The sequence below is a fragment of the Hemitrygon akajei genome, unplaced genomic scaffold, assembly GCF_048418815.1.
Source record: "Hemitrygon akajei unplaced genomic scaffold, sHemAka1.3 Scf000078, whole genome shotgun sequence".
Taxonomy (NCBI): domain Eukaryota; kingdom Metazoa; phylum Chordata; class Chondrichthyes; order Myliobatiformes; family Dasyatidae; genus Hemitrygon; species Hemitrygon akajei.
The window spans coordinates 2,086,290-2,111,046 of record NW_027331964.1 but is presented as its reverse complement, the minus strand read 5'-3'; the positions used below and the strand labels follow the sequence as shown (position 1 = coordinate 2,111,046).

The 24,757-nt window shown below is 45.2% G+C and overlaps 1 protein-coding gene across 1 annotated transcript; it reads right to left on the bottom strand.

Moving 5' to 3' along the window:
- Positions 1–1,240: 1,240 nt before the first annotated feature.
- LOC140722500 (cell adhesion molecule CEACAM7-like) lies at positions 1,241–18,596 on the bottom strand. The gene is made up of 9 exons (XM_073037222.1): positions 18,545–18,596; positions 18,027–18,344; positions 10,869–11,162; positions 8,042–8,153; positions 6,812–6,867; positions 6,111–6,175; positions 3,478–3,519; positions 1,809–1,852; positions 1,241–1,436 (listed from the first exon to the last, which is right to left on the bottom strand). Exons 1-9 carry the CDS (start codon positions 18,594–18,596, stop codon positions 1,433–1,435), a joined length of 987 nt encoding a protein of 328 aa, XP_072893323.1. The 3' UTR covers positions 1,241–1,432.
- Between the last annotated feature and the right edge of the window lie 6,161 nt (positions 18,597–24,757).

The window sequence follows — 24,757 nt, the reverse complement described above, 5'->3', positions numbered from 1 at the left end:
CCTGCCGCCCACCGACTGTGAGTCTGAGGTTGCAGTCAGATCGGCCGAGATCTCCTGAAGTCGGGGAGCCGGCTCTATATGGCGATTAGTCGACCTGAGTTTATGTTTGAAATGTCAGTGGGTTAACTTCAACAGTTCGTCCGATATTCTTTCTGGATTAAAATAAGTGACTAAACAAAATTGAAACTCGTAAAAAACGTGTTTTTGCGATCAGTTTACAAAGGAGTATTTGTGAGCTGCAGTGAGGATTTGTCAATAGTGACGTCACCATCGTGAACCACGTGGGAACTTGCGGGGACATGGTTGGACAAGAGCACAGATGTACAGCCCCTGATTGCACTGCAGACAGGGTCCACGTCCCTGAACGTAGGGAGCCAATCAGAAAGCAGGAATAATTTCTTTACCCTGGCTGTTACTAATCTGTTTATTTTTTTCTTTTAATTCCCGACCAAGAGATAGAGGCCTTGAAATTCTGAAGATATTTAGGAGAGATAATACGAAAAAAATCTGGACACCGAGGGGACGAATTAGAACGTTTCTGGCCAATCAGCTACGAGATCCTTGAGTGATGTTTTAGTCAGAGTGCTGAGGGCGGAGGTGGTGGTGGAAATGGTTATCTGACGTCACTGTTTACTATGATCTGATAATGGACCTGCTGCCCCAGCGACCCGCGACCAGCTACGCTATGGTGGAGCACCTCAGTGGAAATAGGCTTTAAAATGCTTTCTGATACAAAACGTACAATCCAGGACATAGTCAATTGATCAGACAGCATCCATGGGGTGCAAAGGAATATCAACTCGACCTGGGAGCCATTTTATCTGAGCGCCCATAACACATCCATGCACCATCCGCTTGCACTGCATAAAAATAACAGCGTTAAAGGGACACGTGTTCAACAACAAAGGATGCACCTTCTGCAATCCCACCAGACATTCGTGTGTTTATTCAATCACCGACCGAGTGTTGCATTTTGTCAATATCTCAGACACCTCAAACACGTCATCCTAGTATTAATGTTTTACTCACGGTCATGGTCTGGGCCAGAAATTTGTAACTCGCTGTGAATTTGCCACCATAAAGTGTTATCATTTTTTCCAAGACTCCTTGTTTACGTTACTGTTATGATCCAGCAACAATTAATATATAATTGAGACAGGTTTTTTATAGCAAATAAAACATTTATTAAACACTGCTAAAAAAAAGCCCAAAAGTTAAACAACGACTGACTTAACCGGAAGTTGGCTGCTATGCGGCAGCTTGAACAATTCTTAAAGCGATAATGTGACACTCGAGAGACTTATGACGGAGACATGGATAACGGTTGTAGATAAAAAATGAGAGATGTTTTGAACGGTGGCTTCTTCCACGATGATTGTCCTTCTCATGTGTGAATTCCCGGCCAACCGTCCTCTTCTATTCACCAGTGACGTCATCTGAGGAAATAGATAAACAATTCATGTTGGCTGTCTTAGCAACCGGAAGGAAATAAAGTTGGTGAGTCAAAATACGGGCGATATTTCATTATTCGGCATCAGACATCGTGCCCATGAGAATTTGCAGACAATATATCTGTTTCGCAAGGCCACAGGCCCACGACAATTATTCCTCTGAATAGCAATGACTTGCTGCCCGTCGCCGCCTGACCCCAGTCCCACAGTGTTACATGTCTCCCATCTGTTAATCACTGGGTAACTTGGAATCACTCACAGCCGGGGCTCTGCTCAACTCATCGGCTTGACAATAATGAATGTGTTCCCTTTGCAAGTTATACTTGGCATCGACAGCCTCGTGTTCTGCTCACTTACCTCTTCAGATCACTGTAAACAGATCGGTCGCCCAGAACCAGTCCCTGTTAAACGGAAGTAAATCATGTGATCAGCAAAAGTTAATAACAAACGCAGTCTGTGAGAGAGGAGAATTGGAAGGACACCGAAAAAGACTTCCACACATGTAACAAATCGGCTCGGAAAGACCGTGGGACAGAGGGACCTGGGTTAAGAGAGATCTTATTACATATCGCAGGAGTCGGGAGAGATCCAGTAGACCATAAGACACAGGAGAAGAATTTGGCCATTCGGCCCGCGAAGGCAGCTCCGCCATTCTATCATGGCTGATTCATTACAATTCTCAACGGCAATCACTTGCCTCTTTATGTAATGTTGGACACCCTGATCTATCAACTTGCCTTCTGTCCGCAATGTTTGACACCGTTATTAATCAAGGAACGATCAACTCAGTAGTTCTCGAGCAGGATTCGCTGTAGTTTAACTGGCAGGGAGTAAAGCAGGAAAGTGCAATGTTACCATCACTGACTTTGAGGCCGCAGCCATATCCGGCAATAAACTGCACGGATACACCACACTCCGGCTGAAGATATTGCTCCTGATGCCTCTCTTTCAAAGGGAGCTCCTTGAATTCTGAGTTTGTGTCCTCTGGGCACAGAGCGCCCCGGGATCAGAGACCTCCTCTCCAAGTCCTCTCTATTTAGGGCTTTCAATATCCGAAGTTTCAAAGTTATCGATCCCTCAATCTCCTGAACTGCCGTGAGCTTTGGGGTAGAGTCATTAAACGCTCCTCATACCTGAAGTCTCCCTGAAGGCAAGCTAAGGCGCCTAATGTGTTGAGAGAATTGGCGGAGGTTATAGTGGACGTGTTAGCAATCATTCGTCAGAACTCTCTAGACTCTGGGCAGGTCCCGGCGGATTGGAAGACAGCAAATGTCAAGCCAATTTTTTAAAAAAGGATGTAGGCGAAAGACGGGCAACGATAGGCCAGTTAGCTTAACATCTGCAGTTGGGAAGATGCTTGAAGCTGCTATCAAGGAAGAAATAGCGTAACATTTAGGAAGAAGTGGCCCCTTTAGACAGACGCAGCATGGATTCAGAAAGAGCAAGGTCTGATTGACAAACGTACTGGAGTTCTTTGAGGATATAATGAGTGCAGTGGATAGAGTGGAACAGGTGGATATCGTACACTTGGATTTCCAGAAGTCGTTCGATAAGGTGCCGCACAAGAGATTTATAAATAAGATACGGATGCAGGGAGTCGGAGGAAGTGGATTGGTTAACCAATACAAGGCAGACAGTTGATGTAAATGGGCGTTTCTCCGGTTGGCTGTCAGTGGTGAGTGGGGTGCCGCAGGGGTCGGTGCTGGGCCCGCAGCTGTTTACCATTTGCATTGATGATTTGGAAGAGGGGAGTGAGCGTAGCGCAGCAAAATTTGCTAATGACACTAAAATGAGTGGAAAAGCAAATGGCACAGAGGATGTCCTGACACTGTCATACTGATGGTGTGCTCCACAGTGCAGACTAACACATGATACTTCATGAGTTCATCCGCCATTTCTGTGTCTCCCATTGCTGCCTCTTCGACTTCATTCTCGCTGTCGAATGTCTCACTTCAGGGTCAGTTTCTTACTGTGTGAAATGGAAACAATTGCATCTAAAAGGGATTGATGCAAATAATTCCCCCACCGTGTAAGTGGAGTTTCCATCTTCTGCATTGTTCCTTGCGCCCTGAAAAGAGAAATTAAAGACTTCTATTGTGACGTTTAAGCTTGCGCTGAACAGTTGTATTCTGTCTCTCCACATGTAAACCCCGAGGGTATCAATCTTCACATTCATTGCAGCTTGCAGCAATATTGCACCATTCGCCATTCGACGCACTGCGTGTTTCTGATAGAGTGTGAGAGCAATATCTATTTTCTCTGACATCAGGAGCGCTCCCGAAAGACATAAATTCATTCGGAAACACTCAGCAATAAGGGTAGCATGATGCATGTCACTTGACCAAGATCTCGTCTCCAAAACCATTCATCTTGAGAGATAAGTTTGGATCAGAATGTGCACGTGATAGATTCGGGATATGGACTTGTGGCCTCAAGACGCTGACCGTATTTGCTCTTTCTCGTAAACGCTCACAGAGATCATTGCTGATCACAGTCAGACAGGATCAGATCTGACCATGTTTCCCCTCTGTGCCTTAGCCTCATTGCTCGGACATTTAGAAAGTCTTTCACGAAATAGATTCCACTCAGAGTAAGATATGTTTTTGCAGAGTACGAGAATTATGGATTCTGTGCAAACCGCAGATGTCTCCAGTGAAGAAATTCTGCAGGTGCAGAGCAAGACACACAAAATGCCGGAGGAACCCAGCGTTTCAGATAGATATTTAGAGATGTTTAAATTGTCGGTATCTACGGGTGAGGTGCCGGAGGATTGGAGGATACCTCATGTTGTTCCGTTGTTTTAAAGGGCTCTAAATGTAATCCGAGAAATTATAGGCCGATAAGTTTGACGTCAGTAGTAGGTACATTATTGGAAGGAGTACTAGGAGATAGGATCTACAAGTATTTCGATATACAGGGACTTATTAGGGAGCGTTAACATGTCTTTGTGCGTGATAAGTCATGTTTAACCAATCTATCAGAGTTTTCTGAGAAGGTTACCAGGAAAGTGGGTGAAGTGCAGGCCGTGGATGCTGTCTAGCTGGACTTCAGTAAGGCCTTTGTGCACGTCCGGCGTGGGAGGTTAGTTAGGAAGATTCAGTCGCTAGGTATACATGGAGAGGTAGTAAATTACATTAGGTATTGGCTCAGTGGAAGATGCCAGAGAGTGGTAGTGGAGGATTGCTACTCTGAGTGGAGGCCTGCGACTAGTGGTGTGCCACGGGGATCAGTGCTGGGTCCATTGTTATTTGTCATCTATCTCAATGATCTGGATGATAACGTGGCAAATTGGATCAGCAAATTTGCTGACGATACCAAGGTTGGAGGTGTAGTGCACAGTGAGGAAGGTTTTCAAAGCTTGCAGAGGGATTTGGACCAGCTGGGAAAAAATGGGCTAAAAATGGCAGATGGAGTTTAATGCAGACAAGTGTGAGGTATTGCACTTTGGAAGGAGTGCAGTAAAAGGGAGGGATGTGGGAATATAGGTGTAAAATTCCCGAAAAGTGGCGTCACAGGTCGATAGGGTCGTAAAGAGAGCTTTTGGTACATTGGCCTTTATAAATCAAAGATTAGAGTATTAGAGTTGGAATGTTGTGGGGAGATTATATAAGACATTTGTGACGAAGAATGTGGAGTATTGTGTGCAGTGTTGGTCAGCTAAGAGACTACTAGACAGGTATTTGAAGGAATGTAAGGATGGCGTTACATGGGAGTCAGGGTTTAAGGGTCGGCACAAGGTTGTGGGCCGAAGGGCCTGTACTTGCTGTACTTTTCTATGTTCTATAATTACCGGAAGGATATTAATAAGGTTGAAAGAGTGCAGAGAAAGATTACAAGAATGTTGCCGGGACTTGAGAAACTGAGTTACAGAGAAAGCTTGAATAAGTTAGGACTTTATTCTCTGGAGCTCAGTAGAATGAGGGGAGATTTGATAGAGGTATATAAAATTATGATGGGAATGGATAGATTAAATGCAAACAGGCTTTTTTCCACTGAGGCTCGTGGAGACAAAAGAACAGAGGTCATGGGTTAAGGGTGAAGGGGGAAAAGTTTAAACGGAACATTGGGGGGGGGGCTTCTTCATACAGAGAGCGGTGGGAGTGTGGAATGAGCTGCCACATGAAGTGGTAAATGCGGGCTCACTGTTAACATTTAAGAACAACTTGGACATGTACATGGATGAGAGGTGTGTGGAGGAATATGGTCTAGGCGCAGGTCGGTGGGACTGGGCAGAAAAATGGTTCGGCACAGCCAAGAAGGGCCAAAAAGTCCTGTATATGTGCTGTAATGTTCAATGGTTCTATGGTTCTACCAATGGAAATGAATAAACCATCGACGTTTTCGGCCGAGACTCTTCTACTGACCTGGAAAGGAAGCGGAAAAGCAGAGAAAACAGTGGAGAGGAAGGTTTTCTAGCTGGAAGGTGATAGGTGGGCCTGGACACTGGGGAAAGGTAAAGGGCTGAAGAGGATGCTGGACCATGGCAGAAATGGAAGTGGAGGGACACCAGGGGAAGTTGTTGGGCAGGTGGGGGAGAAGATATTTGAGTCCAGAGTGGAGAATAGGTGGGAAGCGAACGAAACGCCGATCGGAAAAGGTCGACCGATGTTCGCATGCAAAACAATGACTGAGATCATGAACATAATACCAAGATCCAACCTGTTCATTTCGTGAGAAATTTTCATAGGTTCCCGATGCGTTCACGGTGTTTGTATCCAAGGTGCCTGCAGGAACAAAGCAGATACGTCACAGCGGTGAAGAGCATCAGGGATGCTTATACAGCAGATGTCAATCCGCCCATAAAACAAAATGCCAGCGATAGCATGAACGACCTTCCATATAACCTTTACAGCACGGAAACAGGCCATCTCGGATCTTCTAGTCCGTGCCGAACGCTTGCTCTCACCTAATCCCACTGACCTGCACTCAGCCGATAACCCTCCATTCCTTTCCTGTCCATATACCTGTCCAATTTTACTTTAAATTACAATACCGAACCTACCTCTACCACTTCTACTGGAAGCTCATTCCACACAGCTACCACTCTCTGAGTAAAGAAATTCCCCCTCGTGTTACCCTTAAACTTTTGCCCCCTGTCTCCCACAAACGCCAGAGCCGGGTAATAATAATTTAGGTCAGATACGGAAAGGAAAATACCATACCGTCCCTCCAATTATATTATAATTCTCAGTTGAAAATTTCCACTTATTAAACTGGACAACCCGACAACCCAAGCAGCATTATTCGTGACCGTGGATGAAAACCTCCAGCTTCTGTGCACTAGGAACTAACATGTTTAAATGAAATATTAAGATATCCGTGGGCTCAGTAATAGAACAGTTGAAATGCAGTTCACTCACCCTTCCTTCCGGAATTGATGCTCGTGACGTATTGGGATCGTGGCGGATCTCTGATCCTGAATAAACAGAAACAAAGGACAAAATATGAATCCGGCAGGAAGTGACTTTCTTGCACTGATACACCGAATGATATAATTCCCATTCATCCATTGGACACTCCCTAGTTTTTACTTGAAACTATTCCGGCTATCAGATGCCCGATTCCAGTCCTACTCGATCTTTACAACAGTGGCCATATTGGATTGCACGGCGAGAGTGTTTCGGGCTTTCAGATCTCAGTTTGTCAGGGGAAAGTGACACATGTATCACTGAACGCTTCCGCTTTCAGACAAATGTTCACATTTCAGGAAAACAACTCCCACGTGAACGCTTAATGCTGATTCTGTCCACAGACTGTCCCTGATCTGTGGAGTGATTCCGGAATTGCTGATCGATTTTAGCAGCTTTTGGGAAATGAGATGTAAAAATACAAACAGGTGGAGCCGGAGCGGTCCCCGTTTATTTTTTGATCATCAGACGAGAGGCGAGGTTTGACCGACTGCTCCATGATACCCGAAGTTGATTGTTGTCGTCAGGGTAACATTCAGTCACATATGGCAAAGGTATTTCCCATGGGAGGGGAGTTTAGGACAAGAAAGCACGGCTTCAGGATTGAAGGGCGTCCATTTAGAACAGAGGTGCGGAGAAATTACTTTAGACAGACTCTGGTAAATCTGTGGAATTTGTTGCCACGAACGGCTGTGGAGACAAACAGAGATAGTTTCTTGGTTAGCCAGGGCATCAAAGGGTATGGGCAGAAGGCAGGTGAGTGGAGATGACTGGAAGAATTGGGTCAGTCCATGATTGAATGGCAGAGCAGACTCAATGGGCTGTTATGGCTTACTTCTGCTCCTATATGGTTCAACATCCCAATTGTTCTGGCATTCTGAGTCCTACTTCTCTTCTTGTATCTCATGCTCTTATGGTTTAATATCCGTTACCGCCCACCGAAAGGACATCAGTGCCTGTTGAACATCTCCACTCATGCACCGCTCGTGTTCCATTCCTGAACCTTGCACATGAACCGTCAGCAGGTATTTATCTATTTCCCTCTAATTTGCTTCATTCGCCTGTCGCATCACAAGTTCGCATTAAAGCTTCCAAAATCCCACTTATGCAAAAAAAGAAAAAAAAAAGTTCTTCCGCACGAATTAAAAGTAGAAGCGATATTTGGAGAAAATATGCATTTACCCGTCAGTTCTCCTCGCGATCAACCATCCACTGGCTCCGCCGATCAGGCCCATGGTAAGTAAACCAAGTACAATGCCCACGATTGCGCCAGAGCCGAGGGTGCAATTGCCATCTGTGTTTGTTGATAACACACAAGGAAATATATATATATATCTTACATTCCAAGAACACGTCTTTATCAGTGGCAAGTTCATTTTCACAACAATTTGACTGAGTCAGTTTTGAGTCGTATATTGTGTCACAAGGATCATTCCCAGAATGAAAGGGTTAACATACGAGGAACGTTTAATTGCTCTGGGTGTGTACTCGTTTGAATTTAGAATAATAGTGGGGGATATCCCATTACAACTTTCCGAATGGAACCATAGAAACATAGAACAATACAGCACTGAAAAAGGCCCTTCGGCCCTTCTTGGCTGTGTAGAACCATTCTTCTGCCTAGTCCCACTGACCTGCACCTGGAGCATATCCCTACATACAGCTCTCATCCATGTACCTGTCCAAGTTTCTATTGAATATTAAAAATGTGCCCTCATTTACCAGTTCACCTGTCAGCTCATTCCACACTCCCACCCATTCTCTGTGTGAAGAAGCCCCAACAATGTTCCCTTTAAACTTTTCCCCCTTCACACGTAACTCATACCCTCTGTTTATTTATTTTTTCTCCCCCGGCCTCAGTGGAAAAGGTCGGCTTGCATTAACCCTATATATACCCATCATTATTTTATTTTCCTCTATCAAATCTCCCCTCATTCTTCTACGCTCGGGAATAAAGTCCAAAGCTATTCAAATTTCTCTGTAACTCAGTTTCTCATGTCGCGGAAACATCCTTCAAAACCTTCTCTGCACTCTCTCAACCTTACTAATGTTTTTCTCCCCCTGTAATTAGGTGACCAAAACTACATGCAATACTCCAAATTTGGCCTCACCAATGTCTTATACAACCTCACCATAACATTCCAACTCTTATACTCAGTACTTTGATTTATAAAGGCCAATGTGCCAAAATCTCTCTTTACGACCCAATCTACCTGTGACACAGCTTTCAGTGATTTTTGTATCTGTATTTCTTAATCCCTCTGTTCTACTGCATTCCTCAGTGTCCTACCATTTACCTTGTTTGTCCTCCCAAAGTACAATACCTCAGACTTCTCTGCAGTAAACTACCATCAGCCATTTTTCAGCCCATTCCCCCAACTGGTCCAAATCCCTCTGCAAGCTTTGAAAATCTTCCTCACTTGTCCACTACACCTCCAATCTTTGTATCATCAGCAAATTAGCTGATCCAATTTACCACATTGTCATCGAGATCATTGATATAGATGACAAATAACAGTGGACCCAGCACTGATCCCTGTGGCACACCACTAGTCACAGGCCTCCACTCAGAGTAGCATCCTCCACTACCACTCTCCGTCTTCTTCCATTGAGCCAAAGTCTAATCCAATTTACTTCCTCTCCATGTAGACCTAGCGACTGAATCTTCCTAACTAACCTCCCATGTGAGACCTTGTCAAAGGCCTTACTGAAGTCCATGTAGACAACATTCACTGCTTTCCCTTCATCCACTTTCCTGGTAACTTCCTCGAGATTCAACTTCCTCTCTTCTTCTTTATCAGAGTTCCAATATCTCTCGAGAACCAAAGTTCCTTATTATTATTCCTTTTGCCTTTAACCCTGACAGGAACATACAAACTCTGCACTCTCAAAATTTCTCCGTTGAAGGCCTCCCACTTACCAACGACATCCGTGCCAGAGAACAAACTGTCCCAATCTACGCTTTTTAGATCTTTTCTTGTACTTCCAAGCACTGGCACACAGTGCTTACAACACTGTGTGTCAGACAGAGTGGTCAGCAGCACTGGGGCTCCACAGGGTCTGTCCTGTCTCCTTTTCTCTTCATCATCTACACCTCGGACTTCAACTACTGCACCGAGTCTTGCCAGCTTCAGAAGTTTTCTGATGACTCTGCCATAGTTGGATGCATCAGCAAGGGAGATGAGGCTGAGTACAGGGCTACGGTGGGAAACTTTGACACACGGTGTGAGCAGAATCATCTGCAGCTTAATGTAAAAAGGACTAAGGAGCTGGTGGTGGACCTGAGGAGGGCCAAGGCAACGGTGACCCCTGTTTCCATCCAAGGGGTCTGTGTGGACATAGAGGAGGATTACAAATACCTCGGGATACGAATTGACAATAAACTGGACTGGTGTAAGAACACTGAGGCTGTCTACAAGAAGGTGCAGAGCTGTCTCTATTTCCTGCGGAGACTGAGGTCCTTTAAGATCTGCCGGACGATGCTGAGGATGTTCTACGAATGTGTGGTGGCCAGTGCTATCATGTTTGCTGTTGTGTGCTGGGGCAGCAGGCTGAGTGTAGCAGACACCAACAGAATCAACAAACTCATTCGTAAGTCCAGGGATGTTGTGGGGGTGGAACTGGACTCTCTGACGGTGGTGTCGGAAAAGAGGATGCTGTCCAAGTTGCATGCCATCTTGGACAATGACTCCCATCCACTCCATAATGTACTGGTTAGGCACAGGAGTACATTCAGCCAGAGATTCATTCCACCGAGATGTAACACTGAGCGTCATAGGAAGTCATTCCTGCCTGTGGCCATCAAACTTTACAACTCCTCCCTCGGAGTGTCAGACACACCGAGCCAATAGGCTGGTTCTGGACTTACTTCCACTTGGCAAGTTAACGTCAGGTTTGACACAATATTTGAAACAACTGGACCCTCCGGTACAATTCTGACCACCTCTGGCCTATCTATAAAATGAGAATACCTGTGGAGCATCCGATACAAATGATGGTTGCTGGTTACCTGTGTACTTGCAGTAAACCTCCACGTAGGTCTGTCCAGCATCACTGCTGAAAGAGTTGCTGGCGATGCACTTGTACGTCCCTACGTCGTTTCTGTTCACACTGATTATAGTCAGTTTCGCCTTGTCGGGAGATGTAAATATTCTGCCGTTTTCCTGGATGGGTTGGTTGTCCTTGAACCATGTCCGTGTCTCAACAGTGCCCGACGCGACACAACTCAGTGCGATGATATCGAGGTTTTCCAGGGGAGTGGAATCATTGGTCACCACGGCAACCCCTGTCACTGGCCCTGGACCTAAAATTAAATTTCGAATGGAGTTACACTTTGTTTCAGCTACATCATGTTCATAACATTTGGTTCGCCAACTCAAGATCCCTGCCTCTGTCGTCATTCCTGTCTCTTATCCCCATGTGTTTCGATTTCAGATCAGATCGCGGAATGAATGAAACTCCGGCGGAGTTTAAAACTTTACTGCTGTTTCATAGGGGGACTAAGTAACTTGGCTATACTTTAATTGTCCTCTGGAATAAATGTGAATAAGCTGGTCTCCCCGTATACTCTGTCTTTTTACATCTTATTACACTTATAAAATTAGTCCTATAATATTGTAGGCAACACCGAATCAAGGCTTTAGCCGGGTGTTTGATACATATTGTATCGAAAGGACCGGCAGGAGGACAAGCGCGCCGGCGTTGCTGTGTTGGTGAAACATGAAGTTAAAGTATTAGAAAGAGGTGAAAGTGGGTGGGAATGTATTAAACCGATGTGCAGAGAGCTGTGGAACAGCGAGGGTAAAAAGTCCCTGATGGGAATTGCACAGAGACCGCCAAACAGAACAATGATGCGGCCTAAAACTACAACGTGTGATAGAAAATGCATGTCAAGTGATCAATGTTACAATGTAAGGAGGGATTTCAATAGGAAGATAGATTTGGAAAAACAGGTTATTACTGGATTCCAGCACGGTGATCTTGTAGAGTCCCTGCGAGCTGGTGTTTCAGGGTAACTCGTGGTTGAACCAAGTAGAGGATCATCTATTCTGGATTTGGTGTTGAGCAAAGGTACAGAATTGAACAGAGACCTTTAGGGAAAATATAACAAAGAACTTCGGGAAAGTGTTTATAACGTGATCGAAATTAAAAACTGAAATTTGTGAAGGAGAAGCTGAAGTCATATGTGTCAGTGCTACAATGGGGTAAATTGAATTACAGACCCATGGGACGGTAGTTGGCCAGAACTGTTTGGAAAGGAGTCGATCATTAAGGATGAGGTCTCAGGGGACATGGGGACACATGATAAAATAGGCTGCAGTCAGCATGTTTCCCTCAGGGGGAAATCTTGCCAGACAAATCTGCTGGTATCGTTTGAAGAAATAACAGGCAGGACAGACAAAGGATAACCGGTTGATGTTATGTTCTGGAATTTTCAGAAGGCCATGACAAGGTGCCATACATGCGGCTGTTTTATAAGCTGCGTGTTAAAGGTATTACAGGAAAGATTCAGCATGGATAAAGTAATGGCCGATTGGCGAAAGCCAAAGCGTGAGCTTTCTCTGCCTGTCTGCCAGGGACCAGTGGTGTTCCACGGTGGGCCGAGTTGGGGCCGATTATTTTCCTGTTACATGCCAATGAATTAGACCATGGAATTAATTGCACTCTTGTAAAGTTTGCAGACGACATGAATACACTTGGAGGGCCATTTCGCATTGAGGAATTAGAGAGGCCACATAAGGACTTAGAGGTATTAGGGGAATGGACAAAGAAATGGCAGGTGGAGTACAGTGCATTAGACGGAAACATAGAAAACCTACAGCATAATACAGGCCCTTCGGCCCACAAGTTGTGCCGGACATGTCCCGACCTAAGAAATTACTAGTCCCACCCATAGCCCTCTATTTTTCCAGCTCCATGTCCTTATTCAAAAGTCTCGTAAAATACACTATCGTATCCGACACCACCACAATTGCCTGCAGCCCATTCCACGCACTCACCACTCGCTGAGTAAAAAAACTAACCCCTGACATCGCCTCTGTACCGACTCCCCAGCGCTTTAAACCTGTGCCCTCTTGTGGCAACCATTTCAGCCCTGGTGGAAAAAAAATCTTCTGACTATGCACACCATCAATGCCTCTCTTCATCTTGTTCACCTCTGTCAGGTCACCTCTCATCCTCCGTCGCTCCAAGGAGAAAAGGCCGAGTTCACTCAACCTACTTTCATAAGACACGCTCCCTAATCCAGGAAACATCCTAGTAAATCTCATTATAAATCTTATTTAAATCCTGCTACAAAACATATTAGGAGAATGGCCAAAGAAATGACAGATGGAATACAGTGCCGATTAGCAAACGGTCGTGCACTTTGTTTGAATAAATGGGAGATGAATATTCCCTAAGTGGAGGGAAAATACAAAGTATTGAAGTGCATTGAGACTTGGGAGTCCTTGAGCAAGATGCAGTAAAGGTTAATGTTCATGTTGATTTTGTGGTGAGGAGGGTAATGCAATGTTAGCATTCATTTCATGTGGACGAGATTACAAAAACAACGGTGTATTCTTTCAAATTTTTAAGCACCAGTGAGGTATCACCCGGAGTACTGTGAGCAGATTTAGGCCATTATTCTTGGAAATTCACTCATATGAGTCTATCATTGAATGATTTTCCTATAAAGAGCATTTAATGGCTTTGGGTCTGTATTCATTAGACTTCAGAAGAATGAGGGGGGACCTGATAGACAACTATCGAATTGTGAGAGGCCTTGTTAGAGTGTATGTGGATACGATTATGGCCTCAGACTAACCATCCTCCGAACTTCTAAAAAACGACACAGAGTGGATGTGGAGATGATTTTAACTGTAGTGGGGGAGTGTAGGACCAGAGGACCCAGATTTAGTGGATGTGGAGAGGATGTTTCCAACAGTGGGGGAGCCTGGGAACGGACGACACAGATAGAGTAGATGTGGAGACGATGTTTCCTATAGTGGGGGAGACTAGGACCGGGGGACACAGATAGAGTGGTTGTGGAAAGGATGTTTCCTGTAGTGGGGGAGTCTAGGACCAGAGGACACAGATAGAGTGGATGTGGAGAGGATGTTTCCTGTAGTGGGGGAGTCTAGGACCAGAGGACACAGATAGAGTGGATGTGGAGAGGATGTTTCCTGTAGTGGGGGAGTCTAGGACCAGAGGACACAGATAGAGTGGATGTGGAGAGGAGGTTTCCGATAGTAGGGGAGTCTAGGACCAGTGGACAGAGATCGAGTAGATGTGGAGTGGATGTTTCCTATAGTGGGAAGTCTAGGACCAGAGGACACAGATAGAGTGGATATGGAGAGGATGTTTCCTATAGTGGGGGAGTCTAGGACCAGACGACACAGATAGAGTGGATGTGGAGAGGATATTTCCTGTAGTGGGGGAGTCTAGGACCAGAGAACACAGATTCTGTGGATGTGGAGAGGATGTTTCCAATAGTGGGGAACCTGGGAACGGAGGTCACAGATAGAGTGGATGTGGAGAGGATGTTTCCCATAGTGGGGGAGTCTAGGATCAGAGGACACAGATAAAGTGGATGTGGAGAGGGTGTTTCCTATAATGGGAGAGTCTAGGACCAGAGGACACAGATAGAGTGGATGTGGAGAGGATGTTTCCCATAGTGGGGGAGTCTAGGATCAGAGGACACAGATAAAGTGGATGTGGAGAGGATGTTTCCTATAGCGCGGGAGTCTAGGACCAGAGGACACAGATAGAGTGGATGTGAAGAGGGTGTTACGTATCGTGGATAATTATGTATCTATAGTTTCCTATAGAGAGGATGATTCCTGTGGTGGGAGAGTCAACGTCAAGGTGACACAGCTAAAAATATAGAAACCTCATTTCAGAAAGGAGCTGAAAAGCTATTTCTTCAGAAGAGGTTGTAAATCCGTGGAATTGCTTGCCACAAGCAGGGGTGAAGACCAAGTCTGTATGTATATTTAACGCCGAAGTTGATAGATTTTCCATTGGTCAGGGCATCAAGGAAATCAGGGAGAAGGCGGTGTTAGCATTCATTTCATGTGGACGAGATTGTAAAGGCAATGATGTGACCTTTCAACTGTTTAACACCAGTGAGGCCTCACCTGGAGTATTGTGAGCAGATTTGGGGCACTGTTCTTGGAAAGGATGTGTTGAAACTGAAGGGTTTCAAAGGAAGTTCACTCACATGAGTCTATTGTTTTCATATGACGAACATTTGATGCTTTGGGTCTGTATTCACTGGAATCAGAAGAATGAGGGGTGACCTGATAACAGTTTACTTCCTCTCAGCTCTTCTGGATTCCAGTGAATACAGGCTCAGAGACATTAAAGGCTCATATTATGGCAAGTCTTTCATTCCTGGAACCATTTTTGTGAACCCCCTTTGAACCCTCTCCAATTTCAGCACATCCATTCTCGGGTAAGGGGCCAAAAACTCCTCACAATACTCCGAGTGAGGCCTCACCAGTGCTTTAAGAACTTTCAACATTATATGGTTAGTTTTATATTCTTGTCCTCTTGAAATGAATGCTATCATCGCATTTACCTTCCTCACAACAGACTCAACCTCCAAATTAACCTTCAGACAATCCTACACAAAGGACTGACAAGTCCCTTTGCACGTAATTATTTTTTGTTGTTTTTTCTCCATTTAAAATATAATCAGTGTTGGACACATGGGCTAATACAGTGAAACTGGCGGTAAAGGTTCAGTCGATGTGGTGCTCACGGTAATCCTAACGTCAGAGCTAACTGTCCTGCTTTTCTTTAACCACGAATAGGAAGCATGTCCCCATCTTGACGTGTAATCCAAACTAACTGTGTCATTGTGTTCTACCGAGTGAACGTCCTTCAATGTGGTGTTGGGCCTGGATTTGGCTTCTGTAAAAATACCACAGATCATGGATCACGTGTAACGTACTGTGATGAAATGATGGTTCCAAGGAGATATATTCTGCTTAAAGCAAACTACTACAGATGCACAGGTCAGAGATAAAACTACAGAATGTTGTCAATATTCTGGTCTCCTCACTACAGGAAGGATGTGGAAGCCATAGAAAGGGTGCAGAGGGGATTTACGAGGTTGGATTGGGGAGCATGCCTTAAGAAAACATGGCTGAGTGAACTCGGCCTTTTCTCCTTGAGGCGATGGAGTATGAGAGGTGATCTGGTAGAGGTGTAACAGATGATGAGAGGCATTGATCGTATGGATACTCAGAGGCTTTTCCCCAGGGCTGACTTGGTTGCCACAATAGGAGACAGGTTTAAGGTGCTGGGGAGTAGGTAGAGAGGAGATGTCAGGGGTATGTGCTTTACTCAGAGAGTGGTGAGTGCGTGGAATGGGCTGCCGGCAACGTGGTGGAGGCGGATACGATCGGGTATTTTAAGAGACTTTTGGATAGGTACATGGAGCTTAGAAAAATAGAGTGCTATGGGTAAGCCTAGGTAGTCCTAAGGTAAGGACATGTTGGGCACAGCTTTGTGGGCCGAAGCGACTGTATTGTGCTGTAGGTTTTCTATTTTCAATGTCTCCTCTCTTGAGGATTTGATTTCAAATTTTGACCAACATGATCACTCCCCCCTCCTTGCCTACCTGCCCGTCCTTTCGAAACAATGTGTATCCATGGACATTAAGCTCCCACCTATAGTCTTCTTTCGGCCATGATTGAGCAATGCCAACAACATCATACCTGCCAATCTGTAACTGTGCTGCAAGCTCATCTTCCTTATTCCGTGTACTGCACGCACTCAAATATCACACCTCCAGTCCTGTATTCGCCCTTTTCGATTTTGCCCACCCTTCACATTGTAACTCATCCTGTTGGTTGCAATTTTGCCCTGTCAGCAGGTTCCCCTCACAACACACTGCCTCTGTTTGCAGACCAGCTCCCTCATCTTCATCGCCATTGTCCACCTTTCCTCCCATACTTCTTGCATTGAAATACAGGCAGCTCAGGAGCAATCCGGCTCCCATTCGTGACGCAGAATCTAAAAGGTTAGCAAGTACAGAACTCAAAGTGTTATATCTCAATGTACCGAGTATTAAAAAAATAAGGAGCGCACGCCCCTCAGCATCAGCGGCTCCACAGTGGAGAGAGTGGAAAACATCCAATTCCTTGGGGTGCAGATCTCGGATAATCTCACCCGGTCCAGGAACATCACTGGGATTGTGGAACGAGCCCAGTAGAGATTGCACTTTGTGAGGAAGCTTAAACAAGCATCACTCCCCACTAACATCTTAACTACATTCTACAGAGGCGTGGTTGAGAGTGTGCTGACCTTTTGCATCACAACCTGGGACTCCAGCTGCAGTGCTGCCGACAAAAAAGCCTTGCAGGGGGTGGTTAGGGGAGCAGAGAAGGTTATTGGGGTCTCCCTACCTTCTGTCCAAGACCTCTTTCAGAGTCGATGCCTCCAGAAGACACGGTACATCATTAAAGACCCCTCACACCCTCTCCATAAACTGTTTGTTCTTCTGCCATCAGGTAAACGTTACAGGAGCATCAAAACTAAAACCACAAGGCTGCTAAACAGCTTCCTCCCACAGGCAGTCAGACTGCGAAATAGCTGCTCTATCTGACTCTGCTTTGGACACTTTTAACTTGGACCGGACACTTATAACTTGATTTTAACCGACATGTGGCTGTTGTGTTTTACTATTTATTGTTGTGTTTACTATTTATTGTTGTGTTTACTATTTATTGTTGCGTTTGTTATGTTATGATTTCACTTGCCCCTGGGAAACTCTGTCTCATTCTGCCCTGCGGTGGAATGACGGTTAAGTTATTGAATCTTGAATCATTACTTCACTTTATTGTCACCAAACATAAGGAAGACCAGTAATATCTAAGGTAGGGACATGTTCGGCACAACTTTATGGGCCGAAGGGTAAATAGAGTAAAATACAAATGATTACTTGATGGCCTTGAAGACGGAACTGACATCCGGCACGGACAAGTGCGAGCAGCCCGCAAACAGAAACGGGGATACCCAGCCACGCACAACAGTGAGAACTGAACAGTCCGAGAGCAGGTCTGGCAGAGTTCACTGGAGTCCAGGTTCTGCGACCATCGTAAAGGTTGTATTGTATTCTTTCACCACAGGAATAAAATGGAAGTTATAGTCCGAGATCGCATGACTCTGTCTCACTTACCAGTGACACGCAGAGTGACGGTCGCTGAGGTTTGGAAGCCACTAGTTGGAACCATATTCACACGGTATTCCCCGCTGTCCGACATGTTCACCGACTTCAGCAGAAGCGACCCGTTGGAAGTGAATAACTCTGCCCGCGATCTGTACACATTATCTACAATCCCGGTCTGACCGATCCACTGGGCGACTGCTTTCCCTTTAAAGATCCAGCTTCCACTGCTGACGCTGGACGACGGCCGCACTGAAAAAAGCGCATCAGCCCCAGCGGTGACATTTATCTGGCTGTGCTCAACGATAATAGTAAACTGCTGGGACTCACCTGAGAAAGAGAAAATCATATGAGGGAAAAGCGACAGACGCCGATAGAGTTGGGAACTGTACAGAACTCAGTCTGTACAGATACCCGGGATCTGTTCATAGCTCAGTAAGGTCGATCCTTATAACCTGATCTTCATGCCTCCTACCACCCGCCACTCTGATGGTTATCCGCCACTGAGGGATCGAGAGAGTGACACTCACCCGTCATTATGTGGAGACAAAGAACGAGAGCTGCGAAGGCCAGTCCCGACATCCCGAGAGAGCAGCGCCGATCTCTGTTACACTCGGAGATTGAGCCGCACTTCCTGGTTTGCGGGTCAGATATCTGGATTCTGACGTCACAAGCGGCAGCGCTGATTGGATCAGACAGTCTGTACTTTGCACAAATCTACATCAAATCCTGTGTGCTGTTCTACAACTATCTGCTGCTGTGTGGAATCCGATAATGGTCTCAAAGAGAGTTTCTCTCACCCACCGACATGAAGAGAAAGAGAGAGAGTAAAGTGAACGTCATCCACGCGATCCCGAGAGAGCGGCGCCTGTCTCTGTTACATTCGGAGAGTGAGCCTCATTTCCTGGTCTCCATGAGAGATCCCGAGAGCCCGTTATCTGAAAAGCCGGAGCTGACTGGAGCGCAGAGCGAGAAGGCGGAGAATGAACGAACCTAAAACGCTGGAGAAGCAGAAGGCTATTCGGCCCTCGATACGCTGCTGTCGTCCTCCACCAGATCACGTGGAGTTTTCCTCAAAACTACTTTCCTCCGGGATAGGTAGACTGTCTGAGTGTTGCCGCCGCAATAATCTTGCACACAGAGACAGCAAGACCAAGGATGTGACTGTGAACTACGCAAAGGAGAAGTCGGGAGATCACACACCAGTCCTCATTGAAGGGTCGGCGGTGGTGAGGGTGAGCAGGTTTAAGCTCCTTCTGAGAGAATCTCTACTTGGTCTCACATAGTCATACATTCACAAAGAAAGGCACGTCAGCGGCTGTATTCCATTAGGTGATAGAAACATAGAAACAGAGAAAGCCCACAGCACAATAAAGGCCCTTCGGCCCACAAATCTTGAAGAGATTTGGTATGGGTATGTCACCAAAAACTGGGAAATGTTCGCACATGCAAGGCGGAGAGTATTCTGACTGTTTCCATCACCGTCTGGTGTGCAGGCTGCAATGCACAGGGTCGACACAGATTGCAGAGGCTTGTGTACAACAATCACATTCATCACAGTGCGAGCCTCTTCATAATCGAGAAAATCTTCAAAAGGTGGTTACTCAGGAATACCAGGTCCATAATTAAGGGCGATCACCTTCAGGTATATGGTCTTGTCTCATTAATACCATCCGGGATATGCTCTCTTCTGATGACTACCATTCGGGATATGTTCTCGTGTCGTTACCACCATCCGGAAGTAGGTACATGAGCCGGAAGACCCACGCTCAAAGAGTTACCAGTATTTTCTGCAATCAGATTTCTTGGACCGATGAAACCGAGCTCATAATTCTTTTATTTATTTGGTAGTTCGTTTACTTTTTCATTATTTAATTTACTTACTCGTTCATTCGCTTGTTTACTTACCGAAATACGTTGTACATTTTATGCATATATTATTAAATAACGTACTGAGGATGCGTTGCGCCACCTGGCGATTGGGGATCCTCAATTAGAGGATCAGAACGCATATTCAGTGGACATGGAAGAGACACCCAGTTGCGCTCCGAATCCATGGTTTATGATGAAGGAGTCGCCGCTGCTCTGTTCTTATCTGATGCAGCCTATCGGTCTGCCTGGTGGACTGAGAACCCTTTGGGCTGGAGAGCGACATTCAGAGTGTAGCAGTGAGCCGTCTCAGTGAAAGAGAGGATTCAGAAATCCTTTGTGCTCCTTCGAAACAGCAATCTTGCCCTTTGGTGCAGTACTTGCATTGCTGGGAGTCATGTGCGATGAGCCGTTAAAGTTCATGTGGAGTTCGTATGATCACTGGTGCCTGTACAGAATTCGCGTGTCTTTTTTTGTGCTTAATTGGCAGAAGACTGCGGCGATAAAAGCAAAGAAAATGTACATTTTGTAGATTTGTGGCCTTCCGGAAATTGTCGCCGTATATCGCCAGTGTCATTTTAATTATTATAGACACTGTATGCAATGTTTTCAAATCGGACAGGGCGAGGTTAAGGAGACAGAAAAGATCCTGGAGACAGAAGGAGACGAGGTGTGAGATCAGACTGCAAGGTTTGAGCGGCTCAGGGACCGTGTGACCATTGCTCCCATTCTGACCTCGTCTCTGCATTCCGACACTGCCCCCTTGTGGTGACACTGTGCCGCCTGCTTTCTGTGCTGTTGCTCTTTCAACTTTGCCAATGGAAGTACGGCCGTCACTGTATTGTCACCGGCGTCAGTTATCACAGTGTGCAGTTGTGCCTCTTCTTCCCAGACGATATCTTACTGCAGGCCGTCATTACACTTCACTCGACATATCTGCAGCGGTTTGCCGAGGTACTTGATGAGAAGCCGAAACTCGGCAGGCTCCTGCGGGTTTAAAAGAGTTGACGTGCTTTCCTTGCAATGATATTTATACGGGGGCTCCAGGACTGGTTCTCGGAGAGAGTCGTACCCAGAAATTTAAAGTTACTGACCCTCTCCACCTCTCATCCTCTGCTGATTACTGGCGCATGGACCTCTGGTCTCTCAAAGGCCGAGCATTTATCTGATGATTACGTCACATAGAAACATAGACAACAGGTGCAGGAGTAGGCCATTCGGCCCTCCGAGCCTGCACCGCCATTCAGTATGATCATGGCTGATCATCCAACTCAGAACCCTCTACCTGCTTTCTCTCCATACCTCCTGATCCCTTTACCCACAAGGGTCATATCGAACTTTTTCTTAAATATAGCCAATGAACGGGACTCAACTGTTTCCTGTGGCAGTGAATTCCACAGATTCACCACTCTCTGTGTGAAGAAGTTTTTCCTCATCTCGGTCCTAAAAGGCTTCCCCTTTATCCTTAAACTGTTACCCCTCGTTCTGGACTTCCCCAACATGGGAAACAATCTTCCTGCATCTAGCCTGTCCAATCCCTTTAGAATTTTATACGTTTCAATAAGATCCCCCCTCAAACTTCTAAATCACATTTATCCACATTAAATTGCATCTGCCATGAATTTGCCCACTTACCTAACCTATCTAAGTCACCCTGCATCCTCTTAGCATCCTCCTCACAGCTAACATCGCCGCCCAGCTTCGTGTCATCCGCAAACTTGGAGATGTTGCATTTAATTCCCTCGTCTAAATCATTAATATATTTTGTAAAAAAACTGAGGTCCCAGCACTGAGCCTTGCGGTACCCCACTAGTTCACTGCCTGCCGTTCTGTAAAGGTCCCGTTTACTCCCACTCTTTGCTTCCTGTCTGCCAACCAATTCTCTATCCACAGCAATAGCATACCCCCAATACCGTCTGCTTTAAGTTTGCACACTAATCCCCTGTGTGTAGGAGTGTATAGGTGTACCTATATCGTTGGTAGTCACTTTGCTCGTGACTCTCCCTCGGGTGAAAACAATTTAATATCACACATAGAGCAGGACAGTGCAGGAGCAGAGCCGTCGGTCATCGAAAAAAAGTTGAAGTCACTTGTGACGAACAAGAGAATTCTTCAAAGACGAACATGGACAAATGATAACAAACCCATTCAGGATAATGAAAGGAGGTCTCAGTATTCAGAAAATTCTAATCTGAACATAACCCGTGTTCACAGAAATGACATAAATGTACTATTATAAACAATGATTTCAGTAGTGACAGCGCTGAGATCTACCTGCATGTTAACTGTAAGTTTGCAGATGGCTCATTACATCAAATTGCCTTCAATATTACTGATTACAGAAACAACATACCATCTCGATTTCCTTTGAAGATGGACCAGACAACTTCATGATTCAGCTTCAGGGTCCACCTGTTACAGATATCGTTACAAGCCTGAAATTATCTTGTTCTGCCCAGTCAGTTCCCACTGCTGACAATAGATGGCGCAATGGGATAAACTATGTGCAGACAGGCCAGGCCAACCCCACCGAGTCGGTAAACAACGTTGACCGTAGAAATTGTACTTGGCAGATTGAGATCAATGTAACCATGAAACACAGCGGCTTTTCTGTAAAGATTACAGTACAGGGCAAGTGAAAGTTTCCGTCAATATTCAACTTCCAACAACCGCTTCAACTTCTGAGCAATTTTATTTTGCAGCTCTATTCTATCTACTTTATTCGTCATATTAAAGAAAAAACTGTTTATCAGGGATAGGGAAGGTGGAGCAGAGTAACAGATATACTAGAGGTCCTTCAGGGCTTTTTAATTGTAAGTCAGTTCCGGGATTTATTTATGTCAAATTTCCACAGATGTTCATTTAAGTCTACAGCGAATAACGTTCCATGCTTGCCAAAACATTTTAACTCTTCATTTAAAATAATGGAGAACCGTGCCGGTTTATCTGCCTCTGTCACAGAGGGACATTCTGTGCCCATGTTTGTAAGCAGGATTTCCCATCGCTTCTCTTCACACCGGCAGCTTCATTTGGAATCACCACTGACTGTGAAATGGAGCTCTTGAAGTTTTGAGAAGCAGATCTCTTTCTCAGAGTTCAGACCTTCGTGCAGCGCCGACGTGACTTCACGACGTTAAGGAATCGATCCATTTGTGAATGAAATTCAGCCACTGGACATACTGAACGAACCAATCTTATGCAAACTAAATTAAGTAGGCAGTGAAAAAAAAAGAGGCGGACAAAATGAAACGTATCCTCTCCATGATTCCGTAGAATTATATCCGGGAACTCCTTTTTATAAACTCCAATTCGGTTGCCATTCAGGCTAATATTTTGGACAGGATACAAATTGGGTCTACCGAACCCAGCTGGTGTGATTGGACTGCAGTAGAAAGGAGTCATTCCATTCCTCTTTCAGTTCTATTTGCAGAGCCCGTGTCTCGTGTCAATGTAAACATCAACTCGTACACTCTCACACCCTGTGACGCTAAGGGCGCAATTCAGATAGAACATCATTACAAGACATCTAACATCAATGCCTCTGTTTCCTGAGAAAAAAAACCTAGTCTGAACATATCCCGTATGAACAGAAATGGCACAGGAAATTATAGACGTGCTGTCAATATTCATTGCAACAGCGACAGTGCAGAGATCTTCCTGCAAGTTCATTGTAGGTACGCAGGGAGCTCATTACATTAGTTTACACTCAATATTACCGATCACAGAAACAGCAGACAATCTCTGTTTCTGCTGTAGATGGGCCAGACAGCATCGGGATTCAGCCGCAGGGTTCTGTTTTCAAAATACTGTCACAAGTCTGAGATTAACTTGTTCTGTCCAGTCAGTTCCCAATACTGACTATAGATGGCGCAAGGGAGCAAATGACCAGCAGACAGAACAGGACTACACCATCGAGTCATTTATCAACGTTGCTAAATAAGTGGAAATTATACTTGGAAACACAGCAGCCTTTCTGTAATGATCACTTAAACGTAAACATCTAAGTAATTTTATTTTGCAATTTTGTAATTTTCACGCTGTGCTCTTCTGTAGACTTCTGTCACGAGAAGTATAAAAAAAGAGATATTGTGAATATGCAGCAGAGTTGTATAAATCATGGAAGGTCTGGAGTAATTTATTTACAAGTCAATTTGCCGGAAATTTAATATATTCATTTAACCCTACGGCGAAGAGTATTTCATGTTTCCCAGAGCACAGAGAACTAAAGAGTAGGTGGAACTATTCGGTTCAAATTACGGAGGGCCATGTGGGCTTATCCGCTTCGGTACCCGAGGGACATACTGTGCCCAGGCCTGTCAGCAGGATCGCTCAAAGCCGTTCTTCACAGTAGCTGATTTAGGTGACGTCACGACGTATTGTCGAGTGAAACTCCTGACGTTTTGAGAAGTAGATGCGTTTCTCAGAATACAGATCGCCGAGCAGTGCAAGCCTGATTTCACGAAGTTAAGGAAACAACCCCTTTGTGAATAAAATACAGCCGCTGTTCACACTGAACGAACTAATCTTGGAGCCAGTTACCCGGGGTATAAGTCACATAACATTAAGGGGCAGAAACAGAATCTGATGGAGCCAGTGAGCAGGTCGGGAAGCATCTGTGAAAGGAAAAACAGAAGTCAACATTGCAATGCAGGACTGGGAGGTGGGGAAACAATAAATTTATTAAATTAACCTTCACCGGAGAGAGAAGGAAATGGGGTCGATGGGACTCGTGCAGCAGTTCTGGCAGAGCATCTTCGACTTGAAATCTTAACCGTTCCTTATCCACGGAGGCTGCTTGACAGCCTGAGTGTATTCCGGTATTTTCTTTTTCTTTTTGATACTTCCAACATCTCCAGAGCTTGCGTTGTTGTCTC